This window comes from Symphodus melops (assembly GCF_947650265.1).
Source record: "Symphodus melops genome assembly, chromosome: 10".
NCBI classification, from domain to species: Eukaryota; Metazoa; Chordata; class Actinopteri; order Labriformes; family Labridae; genus Symphodus; species Symphodus melops.
Window position 1 is genome coordinate 4,164,315 of NC_136700.1, and position 23,284 is coordinate 4,187,598.

The window sequence follows — 23,284 nt, forward strand, 5'->3', positions numbered from 1 at the left end:
ATGAGTCTAATTGGATGAAGATTAACAGAATCTGCCACAGGATAGCAGATTACTTAAACAAGTAGGAACTTTAAAGGAAGTTTAATTTTTATACTGAAACGTATATTCACTGTGCTCACCTCTAAAAATGTAACACCTGCTTCGTTTACTTACTTTGCCTCTTAAAATTGTTTAATTTATTGTCGAGTAGATGTGCCTATTTTAACAGGGACTTCTGAATTAAGTAACTAAGGCAGTCGTCTGGCATGTGAGCCAATCTGAGTTATGTTACAATTTAAGAGTAAATTAACAACTTGGGTTTCTATTGTAAAAGCATTGAAATAAATGCAGTTATACATGGTTACCAGCAGGGGTCGACAAAGGCCACAAAGTGAAAACCTTTGTAGTGAACGTGAATGAGTACTATTTTTAATTTCTTCTATTAATTTTTTTAAGGGCCATACATGCACATAGAGCTTTCAGTCGTTGACATTTGCCTCTGAGGAGATAAAGGCAGTCAAGGGGCAACACTATGTAACTCCATTAAGGAACTAATCAAGCTGGTGATGAAGTCCACTATGTGTTATGTTTTTTTTGTGAAACATGGAAATTCAACATCTCAGCCACAGACTTCAACCAAATACCAAGGTTTCAACACAATTTTATTTACATTTGTAAAAACATTAAAATATCTACATTTTCAGCTCTTCAGGTGCCTTTTGAAAGTTTTGTGCTCCTTTTTGAGCACATTTTGCCACACACAGATGCTCTTCATTCAGACAAAGTATGAATAATAATAGTCATTGTTATGATCTAATAGCACACAGCCTTTTCTAGGGCCCTGTTAAAACAAATCTGTTTTAAGGAGTAATTGATGGCAGCGGTATCAACTGAAAATAGCCAGTAATAGTCAAACCTACCATTTTGGCTTCAGTGATTGAAGACTATAGATCATAGAGCACTGAACTTTGCAAATAATTAGCTTAGGAGAGACACACAACTCACAGTATCAAACAGGCAATCCAGATTTAAAGTATAACCCAGTATTAATAATTTTGACTTCTGTCAATGTTTCAAATAAAAATTTGACCACGTACAAAAAAGTAAAGTTGTGTCTTACATGCAAATGAGGCTGTATATGTTCTGGCCACCAAACAGTAGCTCTATACTTTAAACATGTTGTATTATACAAAAAAGCCAAGCACAGAAGTACATAAACGTGGTCATCAAATACTCCCAAAAATATAATAAAAAATTCCATCTTGAGTTATCCTGATCAGAACCTTTGTCTGTCGTTTTCAAATCACAGCAGAAAGAAATAAAATGTTACCCCGTCAGATATCCTTACAGTATAAACTGTAATGCTTGTTTTCAGGTGCAGAGAAAAGCTGCTTCTCACAACCCTCCAGTGTTTATTGACCTGTTCTACTGACAACTGAAAGAGGTCAACAGTAGAACTTAAACAAAGCCAGTACCAAGACCTTTTAAAACTTTTCTGAAATGTATTTTTCATAGAGTGATTATTGTCAACGAACTGAATGACTTTTTACATGCATCTCTTTTATTGATAAAGAATCACATCTCACAGCCCATCGTTTGCTTCTTGGGTTCCTCCTCCATTTCCTCCTGCCCGTCTTCTGCCATAACAGTGCCCTCTATCTGCTCGGCTGTGTAAGGCTCTAAGGGCTGCTCTCCCTCAGAAGTCCCCGATTTCTGGGCTTGTTTAGTTTTGTGCTCCTCCCCCAGCTCTTCACTGTCGATGGCATCACTCTTTACAACCCCCTCCTCCACTTTTTCACAGTCTCTGTCTTCTTCAGCTTCTATTAGACTGGCTGGTTGCTTGCATTTGTCTTCCTCTGCTGGGCTGTTGAAAACCTGCTCTCGGTCCTCCCCATTCTCTTTAGAGCTCAGTTCACATGGGGACAGAGCACTTCCGAAGACCCCTGCCTCCTCTCCAGCTGACCTCCTGTGCTGCCTCGTGGGTGGACGTCTCTTGAATGATAGTCGTGCACGAGTCTGTGAGGAGACAACGAGTAAAAATGAGATTTTGATGATATTTTATCCAAAAAAAACACAGAAACCTTTTCTTGAGACATTCATGTAGAGGTTGAAAATAGATCATTTTCAAATACCTGTCCTCGTCTAATCAGCATATGGGTGAGAGCAGTGCACAAATGTTAACTAGGGACTCTTAACTAGGTTAAGGGGATTACGCTTTCAATCCCTACTGCAGCAGCATCCATGCACTACAGGGGCATCTTGCTACAGCTTATCTGTGGCTTATCTATAGAGAAGACTCAGGACACCGACTGAGAAACACGTCACTGAGGATGGTGCCATGTGTCCGGCTAATACGTCACTTCTCAATTAGCATATAGCGTGGGAAACCCTGTGCGGCCCTTTTAGTGACGACAGCTGATACTTGTTGTTTTGTGCTTCAGAGCTTGCGCAATAATGCAATCCTTAAGGGATGTACTAAAACACAAATGATGTACGACTGCAATAATTAAATATAGAACACATTGTTTTCAAACTGGAAGCTTGCACCAATTTGTGTTGACAAATACATCTAATTGTTCATAAAGACTGTCAAGCTAATGTGTAGAACGCATGAGTCCATATGTGTACCTTGTTAAAGCTTGGCAGTGGGTTGCCCTCAGGAGGGTTGTTGAAGGCGACAGGATCTTCCTCTTCGCTGGACTGATGTGAAGGCCTCAGGGTGGGGCTCAGCGGGCAACAGGATATGGTAGTCGGGGATGACGCTGCAGGTTGAAGCTTCACTTCAGGACTTTTGGGTGAAGGCAGCAGCGAGGTTGGTGACAGAGCGAGATTGGCCTGGGGGGGAAGGAAGATCCTGACCATTGTAATCTCTTAAAGACATTGTGATCAAATAAGATCTGTAAAATAATGCTCAACATTTACAGCACTTTAAAAAATATGTAAGATAAAATACGACAGTTTAACTTCTGAATTTTCAGGAAACATAGCCCGAGAAAGAAAGATTCAACAAGTCAATACTACAGTAATCATTTGTAAGTCATTTTAAACCATGTAAAGGTTATGTTAACACTATAAACTCACACTATGTTAAGATAACTACCCTGTAAATGTTTGAAATATGTCCTGTAAATACCATACCATGGCTACTGCACAGGTAAACATACTTTGCCTTGTTGTACAGGTCATCTCCCTGTTTTGAAAACTCACTGCTAGAGGAACATCTTACGTTCCCCAAACAAGAACCTTCACAACCTGAGCAAGGCTTGGGTTTATCCCTACAAATTGGTCACTGCCCTAATGGTAGATAAATGTAGATTAATCTCTCAACACCTCATGAAGTTCAGAGGGAAGAACCCTACCTGCACAGGTGAGAAGAGGAAAAGAGAGAAGCGGCAGCCCTTTTGTCCCATTGCTGCCCACCGTGTGAAATGCTAACTAAAGGTACGTTGGTGGCGAGTTAGAGCCTCACCAGAGGCTGAGCAGCCCTTGATCCAATTAGATCATTAATCTGAGCCAATTGTGGCATCAGGACAAGCCCTGCCTCTTTCTCTCTGCATGCAAGCAGCTCAAGCACCAGTATCACATGAACACTAGGGGGCAGAAAAGCTTTAAACACACACAGACTTTACACTCCTGATGACTTCTGACTGTAAACAGCAATCTTCCACAGATATTGGAAAGGCTGACATTTATCTACAAAAAAATTAAATATTAATTTACCTGAAGTTTCTCAATGATGGCAGAGTTCTTCATCTTTATCTTAAAGGGATTTGGGGAAACAATAGTTTTCTGCAACAGAACAGAACAAAGTTAATGAGTACACAATTCCCAAAGTTACCACAATTCTCATCTGAAACACAGAAAACTATTGTTTTTGATTGACTTTTTTTCTATTTACTTAGCGTCTTTGTACATTAGCAGGCGATACATAATAATTAGTTAATAATCACAAAATCTATTTGAAAGCTTTTGGATAAATACACAACTTGTATTGTAATGTGTGATGTGCAATCCAACTCATTAGAAAGAAAACAAAATGAATATAATTTCTTTCTCAGTTTGAGTCTAAAATCAAAGTCTTTCATCTGAAGTCCAACGAGATCTGTTCGTAACACATGGTTAAGTACAGAAAGAAAAAAAAAAACACCTACGTCTGATTCCTCACAGTCTTCTTTTGGATTGTGCAACTTTAGGGAACAAGGGGGTCTTCTTCGAAACTAAAAAACAACAGAGAAAAAAATGTTAAGAAAACATGGAATTATAAGCAGCACATGTTTATCCACACAAAATATACTAAACAGACTATGGAGTACTGTTCCTCGAGGAAACTAAAAATACTTTTGTGTATATTTTTTTTTACAGATTTGTAACTAAGATAGACAAAGTACCTCATCGTTTGAGGTAGGCATCGGTAAAATATGGCCTTTGAATCTTCCAGCCAGCTCAGCCACAGATGGCTTGGATGGAGACTCCTTCTGGAAAAAGAAAAACCTTCAGTCAAACAACTGGAAAATACTTTAAATTAACGACAGTCGTGGTATGCTGTTTGTCACATATAGAATTATTATAGATAGAATTATAACATATTACATGATGCCTCACTCAAGTCAAGGGCTAAAATATAAAAGTCAAAGAGGTATGAACTTTTAATGTTATGGATGTCTTGAGTGACCTTGCAATTCTCACTTCCTTCATACAAATTGCTAAATCAATCCTTTCACAGTGACGCTAAAGGGAAACAGTCTGAGGTCTGAGGCCTCAGCTCATGTAGGATGAGAAAAAGGAATGAGGCCCATTGTTTTATCCAAAGTTTTAAATCTCTTTCAAATAAGTAGGACGTTTAAGTTTAGAGAATTTGATGGAAAGCACAAGAAATATACATTGATGCATTAGGTAGGGACTTGCATGGACAAAGACAGCTAAAATGACAAAACTTGATCATTAAGCATCGCTTGTGCATGGAGGCATTTCACAGCTTAACTAGAACTTGTACTACTATATAGCATGTTTCACTTCCCTCTTCTCAGCAAGAAATTGCAGACTGTTTCAGAAACACGTCAGGAAAGGATAAGAAGCTAACATAAAAAAAAAATGAATCCACCAGTGTGCTGGTTCAATGCAGACCTTGGAGGAACTCGTCTTTGCTTATTGAGTGTTTTGTGGAACAGGAAATGAGCCGTGCTCCCTCCACAGCTGTTTAACATCACGCTGCAGCCTGTGACATGAGGGACCTGTCCTTGCAGCCCCACACTCTTATCACTTCTGGGCCCCTCTTCTTTCAGTCTCTCCCACTATTCCCAGGCTGATTGCTACACTTCCCTCCGTAGCGGTACTCTTTCATGACCATTTACTCTCTTCACATATCTGTGGCCTAAGTGATAAGTTGGCTAATGGCTGCTGGCTGGAATGTGCATGAACGAAAGTCTTCAAGACAACACCCTGGACGATCTTACCCAGTTTTTACCTTCTTGTTATTTCAGTGCAAATTATTTGGACTTTTACTGGGTTGTTGTGCAATGAACATATTCAAACGTTTTGCATTGTACATTCACTGCTTGTAGTGCTCCTCCTTGTCTCTTTCTCGTTCTCGTGTACAATCTCATTTCCATCCGGTTTTTATGACCCCTAAAAACTCCTGCATCTCCTCAAAGCTGCCACATCTGTCACATTTTCTGGGTGTGCACTCTCAGTTCCCCTCCCTGTCTGCACTGTTTGAGCTGTAACCCATAGAAACACCGATCCTACAGGCTTCACAGATAGACACATTCCACATTTTAATCACACTGTATTTTCTTTTTTCCCTTTGTTCTCACATGACCTCACCACCTTGCTCCCTCCACCCAAAAGTATTACAGCATCAGCGAGCCCCACAGTATCTCCAGGAATACAGCTCTGTGTCCAAACCCTTTTCCTGAGCTCTCTTTTCTCATCCATGATAGATGGTAATCATCTGGGACCACCCACTCTCCATACCATTATTTTGTAACCGCCATTTGTTTAACACTTTCCTGTCCTTCAAAAACAATAGCTTCCTTCTGAGCACAAAATCTAGTCACAACAGCAGTGGCAAAGGAAGTTGGGGCTTTGTTCATTTTTAAATGGCTGCTCAGATGTTTTGGTTTAAAAAAAAAAATCAAGGCTTCAGGTTTTCTATTGTCCATCTTTATTTTTACGACACACACGTGGAATGTCTACTAGATTCCTTGAAATATACACTAGAATATACAAAGAGTTTTTTAAGCTTGTAATGTGGTTCAATAGTTTGAAAGTGCATAGTTAATCTCATTTTAATTATTGGTTAGACATAAAGTAATTGATTCATTTATTCAAAATGTTTGTTGGGAATAGTTTGTTCTCGGAGTTTCATTTGTTAGGATTTATCTGCCATGGGAACTTTTTACAGAGCCAATGTAAGCTTCCTTACACATGATATACTGTACTTTATGTTAAGGTTGTCTTACACAAACCTTTTGTTAACCGTTTTCCTGTTTGTTATTAAGTTAAAGCAAAATTGTATTTTATGATTTCCCTTACTGTTCCACTGAATAAACATTCAGAGACATTCATTGAGCCATAAAAGGCCTTCACTCAGTTATCAGTGGTGTGCATAGTTAACTCAGCTGGGACCCCAAGCTCTTTGGAAGAGTGGGAAACTTTGGTTCACTGCAGGAGAGAGGAGGGAAAACTCTATTTCTGGGGCTCTAGGCCTGGGAAAAATCCCCAGAGCTGCATGAGTAGCCAGGATCACAGATTTGCTCGTAACCCCTCGGCTCCTCCGAGAGAGTGTCCCTGGAAATACTAGACCACATCTGAAACATAGTCTAATCTCACATACAGTGCAATCTAGCATGTCTAAACAAAGAAACAAACAAAAAAAAACATCTAAAAGCAGTGCCTTACCCATGTGATTAACCTTTTTTTTTTCATTACAAAAACAGGCCTGGGCTGATTATAAAAATAAGTTGGCTATTTCTGAACTCAGATTTCCCTGGAAAGTTTTACAGTAAAAAATACAGGTCAGAATTTATGGTGTTTTATCTTAAATATTTTCCACTAGAAAATCTTTATTAAAATGGTCAATTAGCGCTTGTGAATAAACTGCCATGTAAGGATGAGTGGTACAGTGAGGTAAACAGGGTGTGGTAAAATACACCAATCTGACAAACTGTGCCAAGGACTCAAAAGACCTTACAAGACCTCTGAAGGTATTTGATGGTTTCTGGCACCGAGACATGAGCAGTAGAGCCTTTAAGTTGCAAGGTGGGGCCCTGTTGTTCCAGCAAATCTCATCTCATGCCTGGTCAGAATCAGATCTGGGTGATCAGCATGCTCCTCAAACCATTCCTTAACTGTTTTTGAGAACTGTGACTGCATTATTCTGCTGATAACAGTTACGGTGTTTGGTTTGACCTCTTACTTTCATGATCAAAATGAACCTTTTCAGCATTTGGACAACATGCTTTTAATAATCTAACACAGACAAGCCTCCCAAACAATGAGCACAAATCAATTGAACCGTTAACACCCAACAGTTTCTATCTCAGTTGCACAAGTTGTTTTACTTGGACAACTTTTGGTGGGTAACCACTCCATTCTGAACTCATTTTTCTATTTTTCAGCACTCGAAAAGTACACATTGTAAATTCTGACATCCATGCAGTTTTGGTATTAGAAATTAAACAGTGGCAGAGATCAGTGCCTCTTTCCTACATTTGCTTCTACAACAACAACTGAAATGTTTGCTTGCATTAAAAGTGTCTTTAAATACCTGGCTTCTGGTACTTTATACCATTTGACAATTCTGCAACAAAATACTAAAAATAGCATCTGTGATCTTAACTTGGAAATACATACTTTCACTGTATACAGTATGAGTGGTTTACTTGTAATTAGCCAGTGTTTCTGAAAAAAATAAACATAAAGACAACATGTGTGGAGTACCTCAATAAAAAAGACCGCATTTTCTGGTCTGCATGTGAAGTACAGTGTTGTAGGAAAAGTGTAGTATCTATGTTAAGCTGTGAATGGATAAGTAAAGGTTAATCCTAACCAGTGTCTTAATTTCCAGGCTATGGATGGAAACACGAGGTTTACTGTATGACCAGCAGATGTAGAGAGAGAACACAGAGATAAAGTGATCACACAAAGCCTGCTATTGTATGTTCCTGTGATTCCTATTCCCAGAGGCTGTGGAAAAGAAGCACATGATATCAGTCTTAGTGAATTCAACATATCTGCTTCACATAACAGTGGTGGTCAGAGAGAAACAAGCTTTGTAATCTACCACTGAACTGATGAAGATGATGTCTGGTTCAGGATCTTTAACCCCTCTCTGGGAATAGCTGTGCCTTAAACGCTCAATCTCCATAAGCTCTCACTGGTGAGCCCACCACAGAAGAGAACTTTGATGAATAAAATACACGAAAGCACAGCTGTTCAGACAGATTGTGTTTAAAAAGCTCTGTCTGCAGATTTTGTTTTCATAAGTCAGCATGTTATGCGACGGGAAAAACCACCTCTGCGAATACTCACTTCTGCCTATTCTTGTTAAAAGGTACAAGAGCAGACAGGCACCTTATTACCAGATGCAGTTCCAGGAAAATATGATGTAAATTTGGACCTAACCTCATCTGAATATGTCACTTTTCCAATGCCTTCACTGTGTTTTTGTGTTTTTATATGCAACGTGTACATGAACAAGTCATAAGAACGGCCCTAAATCAGAGGGATGAGGTAAACGGACTCACTCCTATAGAAGTCATTGCTGCCCTGCATCAGGGAAAAAAAGGAGGTGCTGCAGCAGGCAATGGTCGGAAGGGGAAACAGGGGGAGGGTAGGGAGGGGACCTAAGAACAGAAAACTGCTCATTCACATACATTTCCAAGAAATATAACAAGCCTGAAAAGTTTCTTATTTTTAAATGTGCTAAAAGAAATACGAATCAGAAGCCCCCATCAAGCTCTTGATACATGCTATAAATCATATTTTTCATGGAACCGCCATAGGGACATGTGAACAGCAGCCATGTTAACAGAATGCACCCAGATATTTTAATTTGATGACCACAGTTGGACTGCTTTTAGGCTACATTTTAAATGTTGTGAAACCTGAACTAAAGCAACAGAGGGTGAATAGTGAGTTAAGAAGATATCAAAAAAGGAAACAGCTCAAAGCAGACGGTATCTGTTGGGGATTTTACGACGTGTTCTTGTATACTCATCCACTCGGACCCAGCAATCAGGTCGACAAAAACCATATGCACATTGGATGAGATAGTTAACACTGAGGTTAAGCAGTTTAGACATGACTTCATTTAGTGACGCATTGCACATTTCCCACGAATACTGTGTGCAGAGCCAGAACCCCAGTACTTTGCTTTTATGTACACATTGGTAAGTGGACTGGAGCTGTTATAGTCTCTCTACTCAAAGTGCTTTTAAAACTGCAGGTCACACCTAGTACACACCCACACCACATTCACTCACTGATGGCACAGGCTGCTATGTAAAGTGTCCATCATTAACTAATCTGTATATCTGACACAGCAGCGAGAGCAATTCCGGGTTCAGCCCAAGTCTTAACATGTGACTGCAGGAGCTGGGAATTTAACCCCTGACCTTTCTGTTGAGAGACTAATGACGAATGATTAATAGGTTTTTATGTTTTGAAAAGTGTCGCTCTTAAGCTAGAAACAGAAATGATCTTTGACTACACAAGGTTAAAAATCATGAAATCAACTGCCTTGCTTAAACATTCTAGATGTGACTTGTGCAAGCAGCGAGTAGCACTTATTTTGTTTGCACTCCTTTCTGCCAAAAAAGGACATAAAGAGCATGGATGTATGCCAATTTGAGAGAGGGGGTTAAGGGGGGTGCAGGCAGTATGGGTTAACAATGCTGGAGGGAGAATTGGAAGAAATGTGTCTTTACCGATCTCAGCTTTCTCAGATTTCTCTCCCAGTGTGCATCGCTAACATGCACAACCCAGACATCAACAACTAATATTGCATAACGTTAATTCTGTCTTGACAATTTGGTCTTGGATCTAAAAAAAATAAAAAACAGTCTGGTGCCAATAAACTGGAACACTGCAGGTAGTGCAGACTGTAAACTGAAGTTCACTGTCTGCAGGAATTCATTTGTTGCAACTTCCTTTGAAGTCATCGTCATTTTTTTAGATCATAGTGTCCTTCTTACTATCTTCTCTGTGGTTCCCACCCCAGCTATCTCTGTGCCCCATGCGCTGCTTTTGACGGAAAGGGGTGGGTCCTGTTGAAACCTTACCCCTGATAGGATTCAGAACAGGAAAACAAAAAAATGCTAAAGAAAATGACACCTATGCAGGAACAAAATAAAACAACTAAAGCAATAAAGTGATTCCTACGTTTTATGAACCAGGTGATTGGTAATAGTGCAAAGATAGCCAAAGATTAAAGCCTTCTCACACAAACAACCAAACTACATACTGTTCAAGATGATGCAAAACATTTACATCAATGCAGACAAACTTTGAAAATGTTTCAGTTAAAAAATGTGCACACACAGAATACAGTAAGCCAATATATGTCAGATCCTGTCAGAACTGGTTCTAATTGTTTTCCCCTTCAATACTGCATGACTCTTTCAAAGTCTGCATTTGAAATCTGAAACACAGGTGAAAAACTGCAGGAATTGTGTGGACTTCATATTTCTGCTTGTCTCCAAATTTTGTAGTAATTTGTTCATCTGTTTTTAAAGATTGCAGAATGAAGATGTGTTGGTGTATGTAGGAAGACAACATGCTAAAAAACTATCAGTAACAGCATGAAGATCAGCTGATGTCTTGTATTATAAACACAACAATCACTATCAGTGAAATCTGAGGTTTTACACTCACATGAGACGCTTGTGACATCATAACTATGTTGTCTTCATCCTGCAGCTCATCTTATCTTGACTCAGAGCTCTGCAAGTCAGAGGACTGAACGGAACATTTTAGAAACTGTAAAATCAGCTTACACACCTTGCAGTGTGATCTGAATATGGATCCAACCATAACATCACCGTGACTTAGAGGGCTAAAGTTTCTGAGGCTTTCCTTGATGCTGAGGTTTCACATTCCACTGAGCTTCATGGTCAGTTTGGTGTCTGTTTTATGTTCAGGAAAGAGTGAAACGTTCATCATGTGCTGTGCAGTAGCTCATACAGCCTCCAGAAAACACCTCCAACTGCATAAAACCAGTGATGCCTTTCCCTGTAATCGTTGTCATTATCAAGTGTCAATGGATCCTTGCCAATGTACTCTATTTTTTCACAACACACCAAATAGTGGTTCATGTGGCTGGGACTGTAGTGCAAGTATTAGTTGTAGTGCAATAAGTAGGAGTGTAAGTATTGGATCATTCTAATAACATTGTGACACTATTTAAATGACATAATGTGGTAAAGCAAATGGGGAAAAACACTGATTCTTTGGCACAGGTCTGGCTGCTTCAGACTAAGATCTAGTGTTATTGGTCTCTTAACTTTACATGATTACATAATAAATGTGTGCACCATATGGTTGGCAAGGCAATCCCAAATACTCACTCTAGCTGTGGTGTTGTTTTTCCATCAATGGAAACCCCACCCCCACCCCACAACCCTGCATACACACACACACACCTACACACACACACACACACACACACACATACAAATACACAAACATCACAAAAAAAAAGCCCTAAGGTGTATGCACACAAACACGTAAGACACTGAAGTGCAGAGCATTTCCAGTTTGTCTACATGAGCTAGCTGTTTCCAACAAGGGAAACACAACATTCAAAAATTTCCATGTGCTAATCTCCTCTCAAGGCTTGCTTGAGGCTGCTGATGTAAGTCAATGTTTGAAAACATTAAACGCTTTTTCCAAAAGCTGGAAACAAACAAATTCAAGTACCAAACTCAAGCACTTTGGAGAGCACACCTTATCCAAAATGTTACCTTTTTCATCATTAATCTGTTAACGAAGATGTAACTTCAATAGAAGTTAATCAGTGAAGTCTGTTCATAGTTGGTGTAAACCTTAATTTATATTATCAACAACAACAAAAATCATTAGCTTGTTATGTCAATAGATACAAGCTTTTGAGAGACCTTGAAGAGTGCACAGGTGTTGGGGATATAGTCTAACAGCTATGTTATGCACCACATGTGCACAGTCTGTGGTCCTAGTTGCAGCAGCCTTGGGTTCTTGGGTTCAAATCCTGCCTTGAGCCTTTGTTGCATGCCATTACCCTCTCTCTCCTTCCAACATTAGCAGTCTGCCTTTAGCTGTTCAATCCTAAAAATATGACTACCAAAAAAGTTACACACGTCTTTAAAAGAAATCCATAATAAAATTGTTGATACAGCACTACTGTATTGATGTACCTCCACTAAAGGTAGGTACAGTACTTTATTTTTTCAATAAGATGGCCTGGGGCAGAGGCAGGCATCTTGCCTTGTCATTCAATAAACTCTATGAAATACAGGATGCTTTAGTTCAGGTTGTTTGCAATCCATAATAGTGGGATTTGGAAGTTAACAGAAACCAAATGTATTGGAGGTTAAAGGTTTCGATAATCATTCTTCAAAAGAACTTCGGTGTTAAAATGTAATAAATAATGCTTGAATGTTAAAACAATTCACAGGTCATTAAACACTGGTTCACTTGTTTAAGTTCATCTTTCTAACTAAATCTTATCAGTTAAAGTTTCCCATCTTTCACAGCTGATATCTGGGAGAAAGATGCTATGTTTACTTTTTGAAAACAAAACTTGAAGTTTACCATCAACAGCAGGAACATACTCTTCAAAATATCTTCTTCTATCGATGTGGCAGTACTCATTTTGTCGGGAGTCATTAATGTTCCTTTGAAGGAAACTTCTGACATATGACAGTCTGAAAGGACTGAGAAGCCTGACACATCAAACACATGAACTCGGCTCAGTCAGAAGTCTTCACCTCAGGTTTGAAATTGGAAAATCTTGGGATGAAAGTGCAAAAGTTCACATAAACTATTAAAAGAAAAAAGAACATGTGCCTGAACAGGTTTGAGCCCAACCACTTCAGAGCAGTGCTTTAATTTAACAATTAAAAAAGTAAACTAGATTGTGATTCTTTACTGTCAAATTTGAATATGTTTCTAATAATCCTTAAATGTAAAGCTTTTCAGGGCAAAGTGCATCAGATTCCTAAAGTTGGTTTCATGTGAGAGTAGCTCAGTAGATGTAATGCTGTCCCTCACGTGCTGTGGGGCAAGAATGGGCGTTTCTCTTCCTATTCCCCACATGACATAAAATCCTTTAAACTGATGTTAACAGTCTGAGGGAACAGCTTGTTGTGCAGGGAGGAGACCTGCAAGCAAATCCTGGTAAAAAAAAAAACGTGTGAACGGACTTAGAAAGGCCTCATATATCGTAGAGAAGTGCACTTTTAATTTTTAGCTTCAGAGCATGTGAGTTAAGGAGAGTTTGGTCTTTTAGAAGAGAAACCATGGCTCCTCAGCTGAGGTTGAGATGGCTAGGATGTTACTGTAGTTTGAAAAAATGATTTTAAACAAAATATATACATCGTAAATAGAGAAAAAAGTAGTAGCAGCATACTTCATGCATTTATCAGACACATGAGCGTCAGCCCTGTTTCCTTCCTCTTACACTGTGGTAACTTGTTATGAAGTCCTTCCACCAAATCCACTGTAAGTAGAACAGCCTGGCAGAAAGTCACAAATACTGAGCCAATGTTGGTCCCTTTTGCTTTTGGAGTATCTATGTGTTATTTTTTTGTGTGCATATTTAAGTTAATGAAGGATCAACACCCTTGGGAAAGAGAAGAATATTAGAAAATCAAATGCATCTAGTCTACTATAGTTCACATAAAACGTGTGAAAAAAAGCATATCATTGGTCACACATGTTTTTGTGTTTTGTAAGATTTAAAAGTTGGTAAATACTTCAAAGAGCTTAGGAATTTGTATTGTGGTGAGTAGCAATCAACTTTCAAAGCGTATAAGTATTTGCAGTGATAGAAATGCAATACTCAATGTTAATTTGGTTACATAAGAAAGCCATATCCCCCTCCACAAACCTAAGAGTAACGACTTAGACGTTAAAATAAGCCTACTCTAATAGTCATTTAATGAGTTTCTATGATGTAATGTTGCAATTTCAACCACACATGACTGCAGAAGACCGCATTTCATTAAAAAAAAAACATCTGCTAAAGCAGCCTAAAAGTACTCCGACAGAAACCCACGCTCAGAGTCACATATCTGTTACCTCCATCCTGGGGAATGTGCCAGAGATCGTCCCCTCTTGCTTTTTTCTCTTACGGCCTCTTGGAGCAGACTGCCTGCTAGTTTGGAGGAGTCTGAGGATCGCAGCAGGCACAGAGAGAAGCACTGTGTTTATATCTGGAGCCAAGTCAGCCTCTTGGACGAGAGGGAGGAGTGAGCAACTTTTACGCGCTTCCAACGCGCTGTCAAGTCAGTAAGTAAAAAAAGAGAAAGGCTGCTTCTGCCAAGACTTTCAAAATAAAGTCCACTGCGAAGTCCACTGTTTGGAGATGCCTCGAGAGATGCCAGTGAATCGTTTCGAACATTTATACATGTCTATATGTATATATATATATATATAGGCGAACTGCGTGGAAGAATGATTCAAAGGCGGGCTTTAGTCTCAGTCAATGCATACTACCTTCAACAAGTGCTTATGTGTAGACAGAACATAATCAACAACAATACATCACAGTGCCAACAGCAGGATGTGATTCACATCAATACCCCAAACACTCATGGTTCACACCAAAGTCCCGAACACCCATAATGCTTTGCAGCATCCAGCCCCTGCGATTGGCTGATCGCTACAATATATATATATATACCCTCTTTGTGTTGTTGTTGAAAAACAACAACATAAATAACCTAACTACATACATTAATTATAATAATAATAATATATCTTAAGTAAAGGAATCAAAGTAAGCAAAAAGAGATCATGAATCCAAGTCTCCCCTTCTCATTGGATTAATTACTCTCAGGTATTAGTTTACTTTTCTCCTTTTAACACAGAGTGGGCCTCTTCTTTCATTGAGGCCCACTTTCCCCGCCACATGTTGTACAATGAATTCACATTTGAAAAAACATGAAAAATAAAACAAGCATACCATAAATACAATCACTTTAATTTGGCACAATTACAATATTACCACATATTTTATGTGTACTGTACAAAAGTTAAAATTGCACATAACATAGCAAAGGCATCCATGAATGAGACACTAAGGCAATAAGTGCACCAATAGTAACTGAATAGACCTCACAGTAGCACATGTGCGTGTATAGTATACTGTATATGTTTTTCAAACTAGTCTGATTACACTGGTTACACCCTGTCTTCATGAAAATATATGGAAAAGGCCGTCCCAATCCTCCTCCTGTGCAGAGTGAAGACTGTTATCATCAGTGGGTTCAGCGGTTGTACTTTTAGCACCAAGTCCTGATGTTTCTAGTCAGAAGTCTTTATCTTCAGAGGATGAAATGACCATCACCTCCCGAGTCTTAAAGTCCCACACTGCTGTGAGATGGAAGGCCATATTGGAGAAGACCACCAGATACTCAAACAGAGCGAAAAACGTGTAACCTGTTGGAAGATGAATCAGAAGTGTGTAATAGGCAAAGTTTTGCAAGCATTTTGTAGCTCTTATTTTACTTAATTAGTTAATAAGACATACATCTTTTCCTCCAACTTATTGCATACTTACTCCCTGATTCACAGTACATGTTATGTTTCCAATAAAAGAATCCAGCAAAAGCGCAGCAAGATACATTGAGAAGTAAGAAGCGCACTTTCCAGTGGTGAGACTTGGCATCCTATGAGGGGCGAAGAGAAAATGTACTGAACAGACAGATGTAAACTGACATATTGCAAACACCATTAGGAATTTGCAGTGCCCTCTGCCATATTGTATACTGTTTCTTACCTCAGGATTTAATGAATACTTCTTAATAGCTTTCCATAAACGGCAGGTTATCAGCATGTAGATGATGGAGCTGACAATGAAGAGGACAAAACCTTCTTTATGTACAACTACAAAAATATTCAAAGAGAGGAGAAAATGTGGTCAATAAAGGACAGTAATGAAACTGATTTATCACCAAATGAGAGTTGAACTATGGACATGTGAATCAGTATTCCATGTAATAGTTCCAGTTATAGTGACTCTACTCTGTATTATATTACAAACAACTGAAAATTAGTTTACACATAAGCATCTAATCAAAACCTCAGTTAACTTGGCAGCTCCATGCATGTGCAGTGATTTAAAAGTAAAACAAAGGTTTAAAACCTCTCCATTAAAAGAAAAGATTACTCACAGTAGGTTTCGCTTGATGATACATATGTGAGCAGCAGGAGGCCAAGGTTCTCAAAAATAGAAAAGGTCAGGCTCAGGCATGAGAGTGAACTCTCAGGAAACTTTGAGGCGAAACGTGTCCTGTAAAATTTGAAGTATGTAAATGCCACAAGGAATCTCGGTGCTGAGTGCAGTCCGATGCAGAACCGCCATATGTGGCACTCAGGACTCAGGCTTATCGAGGCACTGATAGACGGCAGGTAATTTGGAACCTAAAACGAACACAGCAAGGATTTAGTATAGTTTGACAAGTGGAGCATCCACTGGCAAAAGAACAATAGACCATATGCGCCAGGACAATGCATGGTCCACCTAATCTTATGGATTTTTAAAGCCCTATATATAGACTCACAAAGAAACATTGATTACATTTATCTGAAAAGTTGTATGCAGAGGAGCAAAAGCTTTTGGCGTACAAGTATTTTAAAATTGATTCAAGTCATTCTTGATTATATGCTCAAAGTCATGTTATATCAGCATCAAAGATTTAATTGTGTTGGTTCAGTCTGACAAAATGCAGAAATTACCTGGCAATGTGTACCAGTAGAGTCCTCGTAGTGAAAGGTGGAGGATATGAGGACACAAGTTATCAGTCCCAGCAATGGCAGACATACAGTAGCTAGAACACAGGTGCTGAATGACACCCTGATGACAAGGGGCCTCTCATACCCAAAGATAGACGAGCCTTGTAGCATCTTGGTACAACTAAAAAAAAGAAAGAAAGGAAAACAAAAGATTTGAACAATATCCTATTTATGACACATGGAGAAAAAAAAAGAATGGAATGCCTTTACTTAATTATTTAAGATTTTTAGGATATTTTCGTATGCATGCATTCACAGCATTTTAAGTATGAAAGATAACATGTTCCTACCTTTAACAGGTTTACAGTTTACCAGGCGTGGCAGTAACTAGCTATCATAACATTCATTATACCAGGCTGCAGGGTTTTTTTCCAGTTACAGAACAATACAGTGTACTGCTTAAGAGCAGGGAGGGAGATCAATGAAGCAGCCTCAATTGCAGTGATATTTTGTATTTATTTAATACGCCTTAAATATGACAATACGCTCAAGAATGAAACATCCTTCTTCTGCGACTGCAAGAGAAATCCTCATCAGCACCCGGAAGAGAAAACAAGCGGAGGAGGAGGAGAGTGATGCTTGCTACGTTTAGACGGTGCAGCCTATAGCAGAAGCTCTTCACAGACAGCACGCTCAATAATCCTAAACAATGTACATTTAACGAAATTAAAGCCCTACAATTAGAGAAAAGAGAAGAAAAAAAAAATAGGTGCAAATAAATGAAGTGGACTCGATTTCTGGATTGTTTAGCGATGCGAGGAGCTGTCCGTGGTGCTGCACCGGAACAAAGCATAGAGCTTTCTAATCATTATTCAAAATGTTTTATTTGTCTTTAAATATAGCCTATATGCTGTCTCCTGACAACAGACAGTGTAAGAGTATGTTTCCAACTGTGCGAGTCTGATGGCATTTTCGTACTTGGATAACGTCACTGTTGCCCCGCCCCTCTTATATTCTGTAGTTTAGCACTTGATGTGCAGTTTAAAAAGCTGCATCGGTTACCTGTCAGGTTTTCTTTCTTTCTTTGTTTCTATTTGTAGTGAGTGAAATTTGTGAACAGAACAGATCGTATGGCCTTTGGATCGAAGTCATTTGTTTCAGCAAGATGAAACGATGGGGAATCCAAACTTTATTGTGCATGATTCTGAGTGTATGTCTTTTGCCAAGTAAGTCGGATTTCTTTTTTTGTTTGTTTGTTGTGGTGTAGAGAAAATATCAGTTAGTTATAGTCTAAGGTAATTCGGCAAAGAAAATTACAAAAACACAGTGGCAGGACAATTGTCAAGGTATGTATGTATCCCCTGTCAGTTGTACTATTTTATTGTTGTAATCTAAGTTTATTGCAAACATTTATTTTTTTAAATAGTTTTTTCCCCTCAGTATTCTAGTCTACCTCCATGCTATTGCCCAGAACCTGTATCTTGTAGCCAGTTGTTAAGGGATAATCCCCCAGACTTTGTATTGAGCTCAGAGGCTTTACAACATTTCAGAGTCAACATCTGGCTGGACCATATTCATAGATGAAACTGGAAAAGGGAATTATATTATAAATGAGAGTTTCCACATTCAAAGCATGTAGGGAAAGTGGAATAGAGAAGTTGCACGTCTAATTTCTGAAAAGAAAAAAAACAAAAACATTATAATCAAAGACTCCATTTAAGTTGTTTTTTTTATTGCATAAGCGTCCACATCACATGAATCTTTAACCTCCTTGTGCATGCTCATTTTGATTCATATGTTATGTCTTCGTGGATTAAATGTTCAATAGACACATGCTTAATATTATGTACACAGTCTGAACACAGAGTTCAGATTTGCATGATCTCTTTCTAAAGCTTTACAGAAGGGAAAATCTAGCTTGATATCCTCTTTGTCCCCTCACACCATCTGTCATGCATCACAGTTTCTCTTACATTTTCTTTCTGTTCATCCTTTCTTATTACGTCAAAATCCATTGTTGTGGGGTTTTTTTTCTTTTTCGTTTTTTTGTTTTAAATTCATAATCTTCTCTGATAGTCACATGGAAAATAAAACATTTTAACTGACGCACCAAAAATGTCTCATGCCGATTGGATTTTTACATTTTTTTCTCTCACTGTTTTAGCTTGTCGGTGTGCTAATGGGAAATACGCTCAGAAGCTCCTGAATGACCTGTTCATCAACTACAGCAGTGCTTTGAGGCCAGTGGAGGACACAAATTTCATACTGAATGTGACCCTGCAGGTTACACTGTCACAAATTATTGACATGGTAAAGTGCGCACACGTCACAACAGGATTATGTGTGAGAAAAATAATCTGTGCAGACATCAACAAAACTCACCAATTCACCGTTGTCACACAGCAGCAATATATCTCTGTAAAACCAAAGGTGGGAAGCTCATAAAAGCACAGTTGGTAATCTGGGAATCAGTGACCAAACACGAATTTGAGCTGTTTTCTTACAGTAGCTAATGAGCTGCAAAATGTTGTATTACCTTAAAATATGTCACTTGGGTTTTTCGTGAGACATAATCATTTTAATTGTGTATGGATCGGTAGGTTGTGAAATTGAATAGTCACATGAATATGGACCAGGACATTATGTCCTGAATTTCCCTCGGGATCCCTGAATTTCCCCCGGGATCAATAAAGTATCTATCTATCTATCTATCTATCTATCTATCTATCTATCTATCTATCTATCTATCTATCTATCTATCTATCTATCTATCTATCTATCTATCTATGTCTTTTTCATTTGAGACAATATTCTGTTTTTTATTAGATGGCCCATTATTGTTGTCTGATATTTTCTGAATTGCTCAATATGTTACAGGATGAGCGAAACCAAATTTTGACTGCATATTTATGGATACGGCAAGTATGGGTTGATGCACACCTCAAATGGAATAAAGATGATTACGATGGACTTGATACCATCCGCATACCTAGTAGTTATGTATGGAGACCTGATATAGTCCTATATAACAAGTAGGTCGGACTGGTATTGGGTTTATCTTTCTTGTTTGGCTTATGTTGGTCAGTAGAGGGCATAAGCTTTACATTCCTTCAAAGCATTATTTATAGGAATGTACAGGCCTGCGTCTGCTTTTATACACGAGTGTTATCACTGATAATAACACAGCTAACAGTATATAGATATTATAACATTAAAATCAGAAGTATTTCCTATAGTAAGAGAAATAAAAAGAAGAAAAGAAGTGCCACATTAAAGAGGCCTCTCATGTTCATGCATTGATTGTGATCATTTGCTGCAGCTCCTATGATGAATGTTAATCATAAGTAAGTGACAATGTCAACGTCAGCCTCCAAAATAACCTAACTGACTTCATCGTGTGCTGGCAAGAATGCCAGTAGCACAGATCTGATACCATAATTTATGAGATAACAAAGAGGCAGAGATGTTTCAGGAAAATGGTCATGTAAGTGTGGAGTGTAATTTCACTCAAACCCTTTTGGTGTCAGGACCTATTTTAGGAAGGGACAATTGGTACTGGAACATCAAAACGCATAAACACAAACACTAAGCATTCCTGAAGAGTTATAAAATGCAGACACAACACTGAAGAACGAGTTCAGCTCCACACAATGTGTTGACTCTTTCTCCAGTTGGCGTACTTGTGCCTTTACGTCCTGATCAACTTTAATTTTGTAATCATACTCCAGTCACATAAATCCCAGCTTCTTTTTTTTAATCTGAAAACACTGGGGAGATGATTTTCCTGTCTTAACAAGTTTCTTTTGTATTTCAGCGCTGATGACCATTTCACCGGCCCCATGGACACGAATGTGGTCATCCGTCATGATGGACAGATAACGTGGGATTCTCCTGCTATCACTAAGAGCTCCTGCAAAGTGGACGTGTCTTTCTTCCCTTTTGATGCTCAGCAGTGCAAGTTTACGTATGGATCCTGGACCTATAATGGAAACCAGCTTGACATCCTGAACGCCATGGAGAGCGCCGACCTGGCTGACCTGGTGGACAATGTGGAGTGGGAGGTGCTGGGTATGATAGCTAAGAAGAATGTTATTCAGTATGGCTGCTGCGCTGACCCTTACCCTGATGTGACATACACGCTGAAACTGAAAAGGAGAGCCTCATTTTACATCTTCAATTTGCTCATACCGTGTGTGATGATCTCTTTTCTGGCTCCGCTTGGCTTCTACCTGCCTGCTGATTCTGGAGAGAAAGTGTCATTGGGTGTCACCGTAATGCTGGCGCTGACTGTCTTTCAGCTTCTGGTTGCAGAAATAATGCCTCCATCTGAGAATGTGCCGCTTATTGGTAAGACTAGAGGTGGCAAACATGCACACAATAAAGTAGAAAAGTGAACACACTCTGGGTTTGGTATAAGTAGAAACATATTTCAACTCTTCTGAGGTATCATTAAAAGTTTCTGCATATTACGATATATTTGCCATATTTAAGAGACAAACCTAAATGTAGACTAAATGTAAAAAAAACATACATTCACTTTTTTATTTTACATATCACCCGGAAAATTGTGTACATCATAGCATAGCATGTTAGCCAATTGAAACAAAGTATATAACATATTTCTCTAAGGGCAGGATCTGCAAAAGTCAAAATTGACAGAAGAAGTAAAGTATGAAAATCATAAAACTCTATTTAGGTATAGGGGGAAATTATTTGAACTTAGTTACCTTCCATTTCTGGTTAAAGCCACAAAAATGGCTTCAAACCGCCACATTGGTGAAATCTGTGTTACAAGTCTTTGTATATTTCCTTGTCTTGTTTGCTTTCACAGGAAAATATTACATTGCAACCATGACCATGATCACAGCCTCCACAGCTCTGACCATCTTCATCATGAACGTTCACCACTGCGGGCCTGACGCCAAACCTGTTCCCAAGTGGGCCAAGACGTTCATCCTCCAGCACATGGCCAGAATGTGTTTTGTTTATGAAGTCGGGGAGAACTGCTTGTCGCCACAGGTGGAGAGACAAGAGCCTCCACCTGTGAAGAACAACAACTGCACCATGAACGGGCAGGTGGGACCCGGCAGAGACGACTGCGTTTTCAGAATGGAGGGAGGACAAGAGACAGCAGAAGAGAGCGAAGACAGAGACCAGATGATGAGTCCGCTCGGCTCAATAGGAAGGAACCCAACCAACAACTACAGCTCTTGGAAGAATGGCGTCTACATAAGTATGGACTGTGGAGAGTCGGGAGCTAAGAGGAGATGCAGGAAAGGAGGAGTGAGTGATGGAGAAAAAAAAGACAGAGAAGTTTCCTGTAACGAGAAGCAGCTGCTAAGAAACATTGAGTACATAGCAAACTGTTACAGAGATCAGAGGGCGACACAGAAACGAACAGGGGAGTGGAAGAAAGTCGCCAAAGTGTTAGACCGCTTCTTCATGTGGTTATTTTTCATTATGGTGTTTTTAATGAGCCTTCTAATCATGGGAAAAGCCATCTGACTGCAGATTGGAGGAGGGGGCTTAATGGCAGTGTTACACAGTGTACATAAGAGAGAATATTATATGTAATGGTTATTCAGATTGCATTTATTCCAAACCTTTTAGAAATGATCCTTTAGGGAGACAGTGTCTGTTCTTTCGTCTTCACTGTAAGTAGAATTAGACCCTATGGTTTATGGGTTGTGTTGTTACTAACTTCAGTCCCTGAATTTGAGTACAATTTGTGAACATTAAAACATTCTATTAAGAAATCGCTTATGGAAATAAATAACTTTATTAATCCCTGTGGGAAATTCTGGTTTACACTCATTATCGAGAGACGTGCTTCTCACTTATGCTTGAATGTATTTCTACAACAGAAACCAACAATAACACAACAAACAACTCACACAAAAAGAGTGCGTGAGGCCTCAGTGTCCCAGGAATGTTATCAGGGTTTTAGATAATGAAAGTCAGGAGATGGATCGATGTAGACAAGTTATTTTTTATTTAAAAAAAATACATCAATAAACAAACTAGTACCATGACATCAATCGGTGAAAGGAGTCACAGGAGAGTTAGTGTAATAGTAAATACAAACAGAAAACAAGAGAATTACATCTCAATACATCTCACATGGATTATCTCTTAAATCTCCTGCGTCATCACTAACATCGTTTGTGATGTATACATTATTATCCTTGGACTTTATGTTAACCTTTTATCTAAATCACTGGGGTAATGACATGCAAACTCAGCCAGGTTGTGTACTGATGCGTTTACGAAAAAGTGAATTGCCCGTCAGTTCAGGGACGAGGAGTGCTATATAAAAATTATCATTGCTTAGCTTTTCTTTTTAAATCAAGAGGTCATCCATGTGCCCGAG

The 23,284-nt window shown here is 38.9% G+C and overlaps 3 protein-coding genes across 4 annotated transcripts; 1 reads left to right on the forward strand and 2 right to left on the reverse strand.

Annotated features, from left to right (window-relative positions):
* Positions 1-624: 624 nt before the first annotated feature.
* On the reverse strand, positions 625-14,397 carry LOC306830801 (capZ-interacting protein). 2 transcript variants are annotated; one of them, XM_079354484.1, is made up of 6 exons: positions 14,257-14,397; positions 4,368-4,451; positions 4,131-4,196; positions 3,700-3,768; positions 2,608-2,814; positions 625-1,995 (listed from the first exon to the last, which is right to left on the reverse strand). In XM_079354484.1, exons 1-6 carry the CDS (start codon positions 14,260-14,262, stop codon positions 1,555-1,557), a joined length of 873 nt encoding a protein of 290 aa, XP_079210610.1. In that variant the 5' UTR covers positions 14,263-14,397; the 3' UTR covers positions 625-1,554. The 2 variants fall into 2 exon arrangements, with proteins under 2 accessions (XP_079210610.1, XP_079210609.1); XM_079354483.1 differs by having other exon boundaries at positions 4,368-4,454.
* A 742-nt stretch (positions 14,398-15,139) lies between these two features.
* Positions 15,140-17,666, reverse strand: LOC306830264 (post-GPI attachment to proteins factor 2-like). Its single transcript, XM_079353639.1, has 6 exons — positions 17,265-17,666; positions 16,918-17,085; positions 16,353-16,602; positions 15,959-16,065; positions 15,740-15,848; positions 15,140-15,618 (listed from the first exon to the last, which is right to left on the reverse strand). The coding sequence occupies exons 2-6, from the start codon at positions 17,083-17,085 to the stop codon at positions 15,488-15,490; spliced, it is 765 nt and encodes a 254-aa protein (XP_079209765.1). The 5' UTR covers positions 17,265-17,666; the 3' UTR covers positions 15,140-15,487.
* A 279-nt stretch (positions 17,667-17,945) lies between these two features.
* chrna10a (cholinergic receptor, nicotinic, alpha 10a) lies at positions 17,946-22,712 on the forward strand. The gene is made up of 5 exons (XM_079354482.1): positions 17,946-18,140; positions 19,079-19,224; positions 19,792-19,946; positions 20,729-21,261; positions 21,746-22,712. The coding sequence occupies exons 1-5, from the start codon at positions 18,080-18,082 to the stop codon at positions 22,417-22,419; spliced, it is 1,569 nt and encodes a 522-aa protein (XP_079210608.1). The 5' UTR covers positions 17,946-18,079; the 3' UTR covers positions 22,420-22,712.
* Positions 22,713-23,284: the final 572 nt, after the last annotated feature.

What these genes read in the sequence shown, in the direction of transcription:
- LOC306830801 (XM_079354483.1), bottom strand. An exon ending in TGCCTACCTCAAACGATGAG is followed by an intron (nt 4,197 to 4,367) that starts GTACTTTGTCTA and finishes GTTGTTTTTTAG; the next exon opens with TTTCGAAGAAGACCCCCTTG. An exon ending in CCATCATTGAGAAACTTCAG is followed by an intron (nt 2,815 to 3,699) that starts GTAAATTAATAT and finishes CTTCCCCCCCAG; the next exon opens with GCCAATCTCGCTCTGTCACC.
- LOC306830264 (XM_079353639.1), bottom strand. Translation starts at nt 17,085, where the DNA reads ATGCTACAAGGCTCGTCTATCTTTGGGTATGAGAGGCCCCTTGTCATC. An exon ending in CTACTGGTACACATTGCCAG is followed by an intron (nt 16,603 to 16,917) that starts GTAATTTCTGCA and finishes TGTTCGTTTTAG; the next exon opens with GTTCCAAATTACCTGCCGTC. An exon ending in AGTATTCATTAAATCCTGAG is followed by an intron (nt 15,849 to 15,958) that starts GTAAGAAACAGT and finishes CGCCCCTCATAG; the next exon opens with GATGCCAAGTCTCACCACTG.
- chrna10a (XM_079354482.1), top strand. Translation starts at nt 18,080, where the DNA reads ATGAAACGATGGGGAATCCAAACTTTATTGTGCATGATTCTGAGTGTA. An exon ending in TGTCACAAATTATTGACATG is followed by an intron (nt 19,225 to 19,791) that starts GTAAAGTGCGCA and finishes AATATGTTACAG; the next exon opens with GATGAGCGAAACCAAATTTT. An exon ending in TGAGAATGTGCCGCTTATTG is followed by an intron (nt 21,262 to 21,745) that starts GTAAGACTAGAG and finishes TTGCTTTCACAG; the next exon opens with GAAAATATTACATTGCAACC.